This window comes from Doryrhamphus excisus, linkage group LG2, assembly GCF_037039965.1.
Source record: "Doryrhamphus excisus strain RoL-2023G ecotype Guam linkage group LG2, RoL_Dexc_Guam_v1.1, whole genome shotgun sequence".
Lineage (NCBI taxonomy): Eukaryota > Metazoa > Chordata > Actinopteri > Syngnathiformes > Syngnathidae > Doryrhamphus > Doryrhamphus excisus.
The window spans coordinates 28,151,312-28,165,744 of NC_136358.1; the positions used below are offsets into that span (position 1 = coordinate 28,151,312).

General features: G+C 45.8%; 1 protein-coding gene across 2 annotated transcripts in view; it reads right to left on the minus strand.

The window, feature by feature from the left end:
* Window positions 1–14,433, minus strand: part of raraa (retinoic acid receptor, alpha a) — a 155,313-nt gene that overhangs the window by 11,367 nt on the left and 129,513 nt on the right. For both annotated transcript variants that reach the window (XM_078789062.1, XM_058062202.2), the window contains one exon: window positions 6,925–7,073. In XM_078789062.1, coding sequence (XP_078645188.1) covers window positions 6,925–7,073 — 149 coding nt within the window. The remainder of the gene's footprint in view (window positions 1–6,924; window positions 7,074–14,433) is intronic.

Below are 14,433 nucleotides of genomic sequence, written 5' to 3' on the forward strand. Positions count from 1 at the left end.
TGAGTGTGAATGGTTGTTTGAAGGATACACGGTAGAAAATGAATGAATTAACATGTTTTATTCATTCATTCATTCATTTTCTACCGCTTTTCCTCACGAGGGTCGTGGGGGGTGCTGGAGCCTATCCCAGCTGTCTTCGGGCGTGAGACGGAGTACACCCTGGACTGGTGGCCAGCCAATCACAGGGCACATATAGACAAACAACCATTCACACTCATATTCATACCTATGGACAATTTGGAGTGGCTAATTAACCTAGCATGTTTTTGGAATGTGGGAGGAAACCCGGAAGAAACCAGGAGAAAACCCACGCATGAACGGGGAGAACATGCAAACTCCACACAGAGATGGCCGAAGGTGGAATTGAACCCTGGTCTCCTAGCTGTGAGGTCTGCGCGCTAACCACACGACCGTCAAGATTTGACAAGGTTTTCCATAAAACTTTATTTTTAAATTCTATTTATTTCTTTATTTCAGCCCATACGTTTCAAGTATGAGGACTCATCTTCTCGTCTAAATCTAAAAACGACAACATTATGTTGCCATTTTCCAACCTAAAGAAAGCCTTTTGCCGCGGCCCGTGTGTTGCATTGAGGTAAAACGTTGTAAGCTATGCATCAACCCGAATAAAATCAATTTGCACCTCTGAGGATGCATTATAGCCGTGTCACCAAGATAAAAAGAGGTTAATGCAGATCAGCTACAACCGACTAAGCGCTCAGCGCTATCGTGAGCACACATGCAAAACAGGTCAATGTGGGTATTGATCCCACTCGGTGGGACACTGGTCATATTGTGAAAGAGCAAGTGGGCGGGGCCGGCGAGGGAAGCCCCCGCTCATCGTGCTGCAGGATTAGCGTCGCTAGTTAACAGATGGCCAGTGGTCACTAAACCTGTGATTTTCTTTGAACCAACGGCCTTCTCTGGAATCCCATAGAGTGTTTGGAGTGACATGAAGAAGGCGTTTGCAAGGAATATGAAATCCTCATGGGGTCAACTAACTAACCTCTGATCATCATGCTGTGAAACCGCAAACATTGGCGGAATCGATTGGATAAAAGAGGTGGGCAGATTGATCAAAATATGGATATTGATTGATACTGAAGGATGATATCAATATTATTTCAATGCTTATAAGTCAATGGCTATAACAGAAACCATGACCAGAACCAGATTTGGCCGGCGAAGACCTAGTCGCCCAGGCACCCGCCCTTGACCGCCACCCAACACACAATGCACCGGACCCTTATGCTTGCCCCAGTAGGTGGTGGGTCTACGAGTGTGGCTTCTTCGGACTGGGCCCGGCCAGACCCCACGGGTGAAGGCCCGACCGCCAGGCGCTCGAATGCGAGCCCCTCCCCCAGGCCTGGCTCCAGGGTGAGGCACGGTGAGGTACGGGTCTTGGTCTGGCACGTCACCTTGGACCTGTTTGCCTTTTGAGACCCTACCAGGGGCATATAGCCCCAGACAACATAGCTCCTCGGATCACCCGGGCACTCAAACCCCTTGAGGTGGCTTGGGTATCTAGTCCGAATGCCTCCCGGACGCCTCCCTGGTGAGGTGTTCCGGGCATGCCCAGCCGGGAAAAGACCCCGGGGCAGACCTAGGACACGCTGGAGGGATTATGTCTCACAGCTGGCCTGGGAACGCCTTGGTGTCCTCCCGGTGGAGCTGGAGGAGGTGGCCGGGGACCGGGAAGTCTGCGCTTCCCGACTGAGACTGCTGCCCCCGCAACCCGGAAAATGGATGGATGGAAGGAAAACATGACCAGATTAAAATGAACAAAGCATTATTAGAGCCCTGTAGACATGACAAAACACGACTATAGTCACATTTATACTCTTTTTATTTACAACATATTGCGCAACTGCAGGGTCTTGAGACACATGCTAACTCGCAAACTAGACAGCTAGCGACCTAAACGGTAGCCTTCAAGTTATTTCCTTTAAACTTAAATAGCCAAAAACTTACCACTTCCACACGGATAGGGAGGATAACTATTAACAGTTATTTAACCTTTAACATGAACATTAATCAAACGTAATAATTTTTTCTGGGTACATGATACCATACAGCATCCATATCAAACTTGCGCGGGCCGCACTAACATTAAACTTTCATATCAAGGGCCGCGTGTTTGAGACCCCTGCTCTAACTGATACCCACATCTGTGGTATTTGCCCCGACAAAGCGGGTAGTAGTGTAGCCTGCTGCTGAGCAATAAGTGTACGTGTGTGCGTGTATTATGTCCTATTTGATCCTACGATGCCCTGACCCTGACCCCAATGTCACCAGAGGATTGACCTACTCCCTTCCTAACGCCACCACAAGGCCCAGGTGCCCTCTGAGTGGTTGCTGCAGCCGGCTCTTGATCCAGTTGATTGTCACCCCCCCCACCCGTTCTTTTAGGAGTCATTGCTTCCTGCGGCCCTTAAGCCTCTTTTTGTATCACCGCTTAATCCACCCGGCGACAAGAGCCCTCAGCAGGCCTGTCAGCCGCCCTGCAGCTTTAGAGGAGATGAGCGGCACAAGGAGAAGGAGGCAATGAGGAGTATTTTACACTGTCCCACTTGTGGACACCTCTGTACCTGGTACCAGCCTTGCCTTTGTGAGACTGGGAAAAGAAGACAGGAGTAGCGGAGGGGGGGTTGGCGAGTTCACGGGGAAGAGAAGGAATCCCTCTCTTACGTGACTTTCACATTGTTGCCAGATTAAGAGCTCTTCCCGGCCACCTCCTGCGCCCCCACATACGTGTTTTATGTACGCGTACGTGTGTCTCTTCACTGGAAATGTGTAGCCTGTGCGGATTAGCAATTAATTTAATGTAATAAAATACTTTAAGACGTTTAAAAAATCATTTTTTAACAACCTTCTTTTGAAAGCAGGAGCTACTAAACCTCCTAAACGCTTGGATCATATGTTTCCATCTTGCCCTGTCCTTTGCATCTTGACCAATGGCATGTCCTGTCCAACACCTGTGACACATACAGCCCCCCCTCAACTGCTTCTCCATCACCCCAGAATTCCACACTCCACACGCCTCCTAAATATGTGAATGTCCACAATAGTTGCAATATGACTTTGGATTGAACCAAAGATAAAAGTGGAAGCTCAGAGCTACTGGCCGTTATTACTAGCAACACACAAAGCAACTCCTAATCCGTTGTAGTATATTAACATGTTTAATTTTATCATCTTAGGGAACCACACTCCCTTCATTTGGGAGTATCTGCAGAAAAATATTCCAACAATTCAACACAAACTGCCATGTTTGAACCAAAGACACAAATGATGGAACACAAACTGAAGCTCAGAGCTACTAAATATCACGGTATCAACATAAAGCCATACCTCAATGTCAGTATCCACGGTTGAAACTACCATAGCTGAAGGGATACAAATGAGTATGCTAATTAAACCATCTTTGGGAACCTCACTCCAATTAATGTTTCCTTATTCGGATGACCGTAATATGAAATAAACCCGTACATATATCAACATACAGTACAAAGTCATATTTGAAACCAACCAACGGACATGCTAATTTTGTCAACTTGGGGGAACCTCACTCCATTCATTAGTTAGGCATTACATTATATTAATCATTCATTTTTATGTTATTCATAGGCGCCTTTGTGGGCACAAAACAAGACAGAAAAATCAAGTATTAATTGTGACAGATATTTTTGTTCAAGGGCTGCACCGCCGAAGAGTATTTAGCACAGCCGCACAGCTGGGAGACCCGAGTTCAATTCCACTTTCGGTCATTTCCGGTTTCCTTCCACATTCCAAAAACGTGCTAGGTTAATTGGTGACTCCAAATTGTCCAAAGGTATGAATGTGAGTGTGAATGGTTGTTTGTCTATATGTGCCCTGCGATTGGCTGGCCACCAGTCCAGGGTGTACCCCGCCTCTTGCCCGAAGACAGCTAGGATAGACTCCAGCACCCCCCACGACATGAATTTTAGTTTAAGATACCTACACCCTTATTCTGCTCTTGTGTTTATCTTGTGAACCTGGACTAATTGACAATGTTAGCACGACAAAGTAGATGAAATTATAAATAAAAATCAATGTACCTCATGCCTGTTTCTCGTGGACAAGCATTTTGCTTCCCTTCTATACCAGCTGAGATGTTTGTTTCCCTGCTGCCTGCCACTGTTACGCCCCAAGACAAAGCTATAAATATGAGGGCGTAAGCATGCATATTTAACACTCCAGCCCTATTACCTAAAAGGGGAAGAGAAGTGCGATGCCAGTGAGTACGCGCTGGCAGTCGAAGTTAAACAACAAACGAGCGAGCTGTCTCAAGTAAGAGAGCTCAGCATCCCACCCCCCCCTTCCATCAGTATCTCCTCTGTTCGCTGCAGCCCCCAGGAAATGCCTTTGTAGTTTGGCATGCTGCAGCAAAGTCGACGCGGCTAACCCTCAACTTACCCCAGTCTCAAATGAGACAACCATATACATTCGCACGCCTGTAGTGTTGAATTATTGAGCATGCTTTGCCAAGTCATCTCCTCTGTAGTCAGAGATACGGAGGAGGAGGCATCCTGAATTTTTCAAATTAGCACTGCAGATGTTGAGAGGGGAGGCGGTTCTGGCTCACACAGACAGGGGGCGCTAGCACATCTGTGATGTCATCGGTACGCTGCAATGCTTGACCTTTATCGACATAAAAACCATAAATACATGCAGCGTTGCTGTTGCTTTAATAGAGACGTGTTATGAAACTAACTCAAAAGTGCAAGATGTTGACAGGCGACAGTAAAACTTTCTGTGACTTTCTGTCTGCGGGGGCAGATAAACGAAAACATCAGCTCTCTTCGTGTCCCCGCGTTGTACATCGCCGGCCTCAAAAAGCTAATTACGGCGCAGATTCACAGAGCGAGAAAGACAGAAACACTTTGATCAAAGCTGAGAAACGGCTAATTACTCAAATTTAGAGCTCATCTATCGCCCGGCGCCTCTCGTCTCGCTTTTTGTTTATCCCACTTGGAACTGGCGGCGTGCGTCACACTGCTGTGAGCGCACCATGCTCTAAATATTTCCTTTTTGTTTTCATTAAAAAATGAAAAGTTTGCTGCTAATTTGACAAAATAATGTGATGGAGAGAAGATGGAAAGAGAATGTCGGGAGGTCTCGTGTGAAAGGTTTATGGGGCTCCTCCCCCCGTCCCACCTCCCCCTTCCCCATATGGCCCACTAGCCATCAACCTCATGGTGTCACTGGGTTCAGCTGCAGCCTGCCGTCTGCCTGATGCGTAGACCCTCCAACCATCCCCACGTCCTCCTCTTCCCTCTCCCACCCTGTGCCATCTTTGTGTCATATTGTGCAAGGCTACACTCCACCAACGCGCCAAGTTTTCATTTTACTGCTAAGTTTATAGACTTCCAGCTAGTATGTCGTTCCCAAAACCAACGCACCTGGTTGGAATATTACATTCGGATTCCACATATCTCTTTTGCTCATGTCCATCTTTTTATGTACTGAAATAACTCATGACTACATACAGTACTGTGATACTGTGATGAATGGAATACCTCTGCCAAGGCATTTGTGGTTTCTTTGTCCATCCGTTAGCAGGCTACTTCCTGGTTCACGGCCAGTACTATTATTTTCATAACAACATATCCATCCTGGTCACTCCCAATATCTCTCCTCTGGACATCTCAGTCTGGCCTCTCTGACTTTATCTCCAAGGCCTCTAACATGTAATGTCCCTCTAGTGTACTCGTTCCTGATCCTATCCATCCTGGTCACTCCCAATATCTCTCCTCTGAACGTCTCAGTCTGGCCTCTCTGACTTTATCTCCAAGGCCTCTAACATGTAATGTCCCTCTGGTGTAATCGTTCCTGATCCTATCCATCCTGGTCACTCCCAATATCTCTCATCTGGACATCTCAGTCTGGCCTCTCTGACTTTATCTCCAAGGCCTCTAACATGTAATGTCCCTCTGGTGTACTCGTTCCTGATCCTATCCATCCTGGTCACTCCCAATATCTCTCCTCTGGACATCTCAGTCTGGCCTCTCTGACTTTATCTCCAAGGCCTCTAACATGTAATGTCCCTCTGATGTAATCGTTCCTGATCCTATCCATCCTGGTCACTCCCAATATCTCTCCTCTGAACGTCTCAGTCTGGCATCTCTGACTTTATCTCCAAGGCCTCTAACATGTAATGTCCCTCTGGTGTACTCGTTCCTGATCCTATCCATCCTGGTCACTCCCAATATCTCTCCTCTGAACGTCTCAGTCTGGCATCTCTGACTTTATCTCCAAGGCCTCTAACATGTAATGTCCCTCTGGTGTACTCGTTCCTGATCCTATCCATCCTGGTCACTCCCAATATCTCTCCTCTGAACATCTCAGTCTGGCCTCTCTGACTTTATCTCCAAATCCTCTAACATGTAATGTCCCTCTGGTGTACTCCTTCCCGATCCTATCCATCCTGGTCACTCCCACAAGTAATACCATATGTTTTCAAATAGTAGTCTCCACTCTAAAAGACTTCCTGTCTCAGTTAACATGATAGCAACGTTTCCTTTGCTTTCCCTTAATAACAATAATATTAACTACCTCCACGAACTACTAAAGACAATCATTACAGCAAAACAGCAGCACCTAATATCGGATGTTGTAAATGATTCCCTACGGATGAAGTATTTTCCCTGCAATTAGTATTAATAATTTGCTGCTATGCTCATTTTGCACTATTTGTGGACACATGGCAAGAAATCACCATCAATAACCACCTAAATCCTCATAGACGCCTTGTCCTCTCTCAAAACAAAGTCAGTTTGACATCTTAGCCGAGAGATGCAAAATATCTAAAAGTACTTCCCAAGACATCCCATGAATGCCACAAGGCGGGAGAAATAATGTTGCCGTCTTAGCCGATTCAGAGAAAAGCCTGAAGTCTCTCACCTTGCAGCCTTCACAGGCGCTGACACCATAGTGGTACCCTGAGGACTTGTCCTGGCACACAAAGCAGGGCTTGTAGACGCGGGGCGGCGGGGGAGGCGAGGGCGGGCTTGGCACTATCTCCTCTGAGCTGGTGCTCTGCGTCTCTATCGCTGCGGAGAGCGGAAAAAAGAAAGAAAGAAAAACACCAGGGGGTTAGTGAGCGTAAGCATGTCAGAGAGCGCACGTTTAATCGATAAACACTGGCATCCGCGGACGAGCTCATACGCACACCTTGAAAAGACCCCGTTAGGGTACGCACGCGCACGGCTTGATCGGGCGTTTTCACTCACACTCATACACGCACAGATCATCAAAGCAATAGCGAGCCCAGTCTTTGCCGTTTTTTTTTTTTTTTCCTCCCTGGAGCCAAAGCGATGTCTTGATGTGAAGAACTGTATCGCTGGCAGGGTTCAAAGACAGTACTTCCCTCTGATACATGGCCTGCAGTTGCTCTTTTATTTATCCTTATATAATCAAGCCTTAAGTAGAGATGCTTAGCAACTCATTCCTCGACATTACGGATAAAAAGCCATCTGCAGGAAAGTCTATTTGCGCCTTTTCTTCCAAACGGCAAACAAAAGGAGGTTGAATAGCGCATTCATAAGAACAAACATTCATATTTTTGTATACTTTCATGTGTTTAAACGGATGCTTGTGAAGTAGCAGCCTGCTGTTGTGTTCATGTAATATGTATTGGACTTTGACCTCAATATCCTGAGCGTGCATGCATGCGTGTGTGTCAAAACAAGGATGTAAAATATAAACGCACACATTCACACAACACAGCGCTGCATCCGGTGGCCTACAGCCGAACAAATAATGCCATAATCCCTGTTGGAGCGTGGTGTGTCACATGGAACTAGGCCATGGAAGTCGCCCATTTTCATTCACATGCCAATATGATTACTTGGAATGATGTCAGTCCATCGCTCTGCTCCCCCTCCGTAAAAAAAAGAAAATCCACTTCCTATTAAAATATGTCAAAGTAACTGTACTTTTTTCCCAGGTGTAATTCATGCAACTTTTGAGGACAGATGTCAGATGCAAACTGTGGGAAACATTTTTATGTATATAAAATATAAATACATTTTCATTTTCTACCGCTTATCCTCACGAGGGTCGCGGGGGTGCTGGAGCCTATCCCAGCTGTCTTCAGGCGAGAGACGGTGGCCGGCCAATCACAGGGCACATATAGACAAACAACCATTCACACTCACATTCATACCTATGGACAATTTGGAGTCGCTAATTAACCTAGCATGTTTTTTGGAATGTGGGAGGAAACCGGAGTACCCGGAGAAAACCCACGCATACACGGGGAGAACATGCAAACTGCACACAGAGATGGCTGAGGGTGGAATTGAACCCGGGTCTCCTAGCTGTGAGGCCTGCACGCTAACCACTCATCCACTACTAATACTATAAATACATTGATATTTCTTTCTAAAGAAGTTTGTTTACATATGCAAATTATGTTTACCCCAAATATTGTTTTGCACGCTCAATATGAAACAATATAATACAAAAATACACCAGCTAAAAGATGCCCATCGCTTTACCCTGGGTTTAACCTGGGTTCGATTCTCCTCTTGGGCATCTCTGTGTGTTTTCTCCGGGTACTCCGGTTTCCTCCCACATTCCAAAAACAAGCTAGGTTAATTAGCCACTTCAAATTGTCCATAGGTATGAATGTGAGTGTGAATGGTTGTTTGTCTATATGTGTCCTGTGATTGGCTGGCCACCGGTCCAGGGTGTACCCCGCCTCTCGTCCCGAAGACAGCTGGGATAGGCTCCAGCAGGAGCAGCAATTTTACTGTACCGTGTATAAATATGTGATGCAGACAAGTACCTTGTGTGCAAATCAGCCATCTATATTTAACAGAGTGGGCGGGCTCAACGGCACCCGACTGGAACTCCGCTCCCATTGGATCAATACACACAACTGCGCAGCAATCTAGCCGACAAACAGCCGGGTGGCAGCGAGCACACCTCCCTTATCTGTGTGTAGAATCCCAGCGCAGGTCTCAGCTCGCGTGCCAACCTCCGTGTCCGTGCGGCAGATGGTGCACGGAGAAGAGATTATGTTCACCACAACCAAAATAAACCAACCTAATGCTCGTATCTGTTTAAGTCTTTCCTGGAAGTAGAAAAAAAAAAAAACACAAGCCGTGCACGCTAAAATCCTGCCTCTTCAGCACTTTGTGTGTTATCTTTACTGCCAGTTAAGCTGAAGAGCAATAAAGGTCCTGTTGCAACACTAAACACCGACACCCAATCAGGGCTGCCTTATTATTACGACATTTGGAGGTCATATGATACTGTCACAGCAACCAAACACAATGGTTGAAACCAACACAATATTTGCACTAGATGGGTATGAGAGGAAAAACAGTAGCAAGGAATAAAGCAGAATAAATCAGAACTAGAAAATTCCCGCAGAAATTTTGATGGGCTTGCCACCTGTGCTGTGAACCTCGGGCCCGGTGCGCCAACGGCTACCATGCTAGCACCTAGCAAGACAGCCTCAAGTACTGAAAAGGTTGATGCAGTCCCATAGTGTCCTCACATCATGCTATGTGTTTATTTGCCTTTAGAAATGAGTAAATTAGCTAAAATGCTAACATGCTAACAGTCATCATGCTAGCACCTAGCAAGAGGGCCTCAAGTTTAGAAAGTGCCAAGGTTGTCCTATAACCCTCCTACATCATGCCATGTGTGCATTTGCCTTTAGACATGAGTAAATTAGCTTAAATGCTAATTAGCATTTAGCCACAGGGAGAGTTGAGAAGTTTCTCAAAAATGAGCCGTTAATCGCGTTTCTACGTGGCCGTATGGCTGAGCTACAAGGGCTGTGAAAAGTCTGTAAATTCTCGTTTTCTCTGGAATGTGGCTGTTCTAAAAATAGAACAGGTGTATCTAATCTAGTGGCCCATTTTTGAAGGTTTTGGTGAATAGCGTCGCCATGGTTACACAAAACGTTCCAAAAAATAAATACCGCTGTAGTCCCGAGCGTCAGGATTCCGGCGGTGTAACATGTGTGGGGGTCCTTCTTACGGTTTTGGACGCATTATGTGCACAAAAATGGGAAGATTAAGATATAATAATAATAGCTAAACATCACAAGGAATAACAATATGGGCTTGCATTACTGAGCAAGCCCATAATTAACACAACAACAGCCTTAATTTTTTTTTATCATAAACGAGACAGACTGCAGGCCGTCCTTTCCCTATCATTGCACCTCTGTGGGTGTCATCCGGGGCCCACAGCGCCCATGCCACCACTAGGCCACGCAGTCACGACACGCCCCCATGTCAAACAAATGAAACCTAAATAGAGCACGCCTTACATAACATGGCATATTTTCTCATTATCAGGCAGCCATTCACAGCTTTCAGCCCGCCTCTGCCTCCCTTGATGGGGACTAATTACAGCGCGGCGTTATTAGCGTGAGCGGCCGGAGATTCATCCGCATGTAAGTGACAAACATATAGTGTGTGCCAGACGGCTAACCCGACACCATCATCACAACTGCATCTGCATCGACACATGAAAAAGGATTTTCCTCCTTATCTCCCTCAATGGACACACACAACACACACACACACACAAAAACACACACCAAATGCCCGGTCTTAATGAGAGCATCCATGGAAATCTGGGACACGGGGACATGGGTCTGTGCGGGGGCTGGCAAGTGTAATTAAATACAATGGCTGGCTTCTGGAGTCCCATCAGGCCAGAGACATGAAGCAATACAATGACAGGCCTGTGGACGGAGAAGCTCCTTCTTCACCAGTTACCAGCCGTTATTATACAACACCATCCCAGCTCTCATCAACACCGCCCATTGTGAAGGCCACACAGTCCTACGGAGAAGGAAGTGACTCACACCAAGCCTGGAAAGCCTTGGCAACATGTTTTGTGTTGCCTATCCAGAAAGTGGCCACAATACTGGAACATCACAGTCAGAAGCCAGGAAAAGTTCTGGCACCATAATATGATATTAATTTGGCATCGGTGCTACAGGAACAGGAACTCGGAAAATTATGAAAATTATGTTGTGGAGTGGTTAGCGCGCAGACCTCACAGCTAGGAGACCAGGGTTCAATTCCACTCTCGGACATCTCTGTGTGGGGTTTCCTCCCACATTCCAAAAACATGCTAGGTTAATTAGCCACTCCAAATTGTCCATAGGTATGAATGTGAGTGTGAATGGTTGTTTGTCTATATGTGCCCTGTGATTGGCTGGCCACCAGTCCAGGGTGTACCCTGCCTCTCGCCCGAAGACAACTGGGATAGGCTCCAGCACCCCCGCGACCCTCGTGAGGATAAGCGGTAGAAAATGAATGAATATTACATTTTAGGGCTGCACGGTGGTCGAGTGGTTAGCACACAGGCCTCACAGCTAGGAGACCAGGGTTCAATTCCACTCTCGGACATCTCTGTGTGGAGTTTGCATGTTCTCCCCGTGCATGCGTGGGTTTTCTCCGGGTACTCCGGTTTCCTCCCACATTCCAAAAACATGCTAGGTTAATTAGCCACTCCAAATTGTCCATAGGTATGAATGTGAGTGTGAATGGTTGTTTGTCTATATGTGTCCTGTGATTGGCTGGCCACCAGTCCAGGGTGTACCCCGCCTCTCGCCTGAAGACAGCTGGGATAGGCTCCAGCATTTCTATTTATATAATTTTTTTTTCCAGTGATAGGTTGTAAATGTATATACAGATGTACAAATATTTTACTGTAGTTTTATTCACTTTGGACTTATTTCATGAGCAAAATACTAATGGAAAATTTTTTTCTATTTATATCATTTTTTTTCTCCAATGAAACAGTAAACAAATCGGTGTACACCATGACCAAATCTGCCATTGTACGAGAATCTTGAATATATGACCTTCTACCACCCAGATGGAATGATGACTTCATAGACTGTGCTGCCCTCAAAAGCGGTTATTTAATTACATTCATGTGTGAGCAGTTTGTAATGGCGGTCTTAAGATTCACTCGACTAGCCACAAGCGCACTTACTGTGGGTTGGGATGGGGGCTGCAAGGGGGGGGGGGGGTTGGATGAAAGCGGTCCGTTTGCAGCCACATCTTCCTAAAACAATTACCGCATGACTTCGCGTAAACACACGCGAGACATCCCGATGATGATGATGATGATGATGAAGTGGCGTGTGTAGTCATTTTGGCGTTAAATAAGTCTGGCAAACGTCAAACACTTCAAAAGGAACGAAGAGACCAAAAGACCGCATACACACGGCGATACGACGTAACCGCTAGACTGTTGTCTTGTCTTGGCCCGTCCGCAGTTCAGCTTTGGGTTAGTCCTCGGAGATTTGATTAGCGTCATCCCCACTGGTTATTGGGCCCAGCTGCGCGGCATATTAATGACATTTCACCCTCATTAGGGGGCAGCTAACTGCATTAGCAGGATGCTGGACAATAGACTGGAGGCTGAGGGGATGCGAGGGGTCTCTGACAGGGTCGTCCACTTTGTCCAATCATGCTCAATCCTATGCTTTCCGTGGATTCTATTAGGTTACACGCACACTTGCCATGTAAGATACATAAAGAGCTGCATTCGTCTTGCCATGAATGTGCAATAGAAGAGATGCTGTACAGACCCCAAACCCCCCCCATGCCAAAGTCTTTTAACTCAAAACAGGACATGTCAGGGTTACAAACAGCCCCGCTAAAGTCAGCCACGCATCACGTGAGTCCATCAAACAGCTGGTGAGCTTTTATGTGCAATAAAAGAGAGCAACAAGTGAGCAGAAACGGGACATCAGTCATTGGCCGGGTTATTAATATTCACACTTCGGTTTTGGTTTTCAAGTTGGAAGCAGGAAGGAAAATAAACAAACACATCCCAGGATGCTTTGTCAGCACTTTTCAATTACCGAGAGGGAAGTGGGAGCGTTTCCTTGCTGGCTGGGAAATCCTGCCATTCTCTAACGGAGCGTCGCAACAACGATGGACGGTATTGGCTGCCCGGCGTCCATTATCAACAGAATAAGGCGGTGAATCAAACGAGGTGAGGGAGTTTAACTTAAGATTGACAGCTGGAAGTGTGTTTGTGTGGAGTGTGTTTGTGTTTAAACACAAGTGTGAACAATTATTGGATTTGGGAAAGGGGGGGGGCAGACGGACATAAGTGAAAACACACACACACGCAAAGACCATAGAGGAGGTTATTCCGGTATCGCCTATGTCAGCATCGCACAATTCCACCTTGATTTGACGTACGTTTGCCACCACACCGTGTGCAGCCAAGATGGCTGCATCAGCTACTGGAAAAGAATCCATTATATCTGAAGTAAAGAACCGCACGTTATTACAGTAATGGTAATGGTTTTATTTCATTAGAACATGCATCAGATTACAATTGAATGCATCACATAATCAGTTCCCAGTTCCACATGTCCAAAAGGAGTAGGAAGAAGCAAAGCTTATTAAATCCTACCCCTCCATCTGGTACTTTTACAATCAGTAACTGTTACATTTGTTCACTTCCTGCTTTCCTAATATAGTTTTTATTTTATTTTACTTATTTTGTCACGTACCGAAGTATGAGGTGATATGACCATACAATGACATAATGGGTACTCAGGGTTCTTCCCCGAGATCATATTTTTATTGGATGACATTTTTAGCTAATTGGTTATTTTTAGCCTTATGCATTATTTTAGCTGTTTGAAGATGAACTATATCAGCAAGTTGAAGTATTTGTGATTTTAGAAATAAGTTAGTATGTTCTCTGTGGGCGCCATTATGAATTATCCTTACTGACCTTTTTTGTAGTACATTTAGCGAGTGAAGATTGCATTTATAGTTATTAGCCCATATTTCCACACAATAAGTATATTTTGCGTTGTTCAATATTGAAATATTTCTGGCCACCTTATGTTGTATATTTGGAATATGAGGTTTCCAGCTCATATTTTAGTATATCCTCTCAAAAGACAATACTTGGATATACTTTCTTGGCGTATGCAGTGAATGTGCTCCTCCACCTTGGATTTGATGATCGGTTGGGTTCAAGTCGGGAAACGTACTTGGCTGCACCTTCCTCAAAAAGAGTTTAAGCTCTTTATCATGTTGGAAAACCGTTTTTTAAGGAAGGGGGAATCACATCTCAGTGAAATGCAGCTCTCCAGTGTCGGCAGCACTCATGCGCACCATGCTTCCGCCTCATTAGGCAAGGCATTCACGTTTAGACAATGGCGATCTGGGAAACGGTGTTTCGCTTGTGTTGCGCTTTGACACCGTTAGCACATCAGGAGCAGCTGGGGGTTGAGTATCTTGCCCACAGATAGGACGGAGGTTCGAACCCACAACCTTCAAGTTTGGGTAACGACCATTCGGTTATCTTGGTATTCACACGTGTTGCCAGCTTTTGTTTTTCAGTGCGTAGTAAGTCTTTACTGCTATACAAGCTGTACAATGACTACTCTAATTC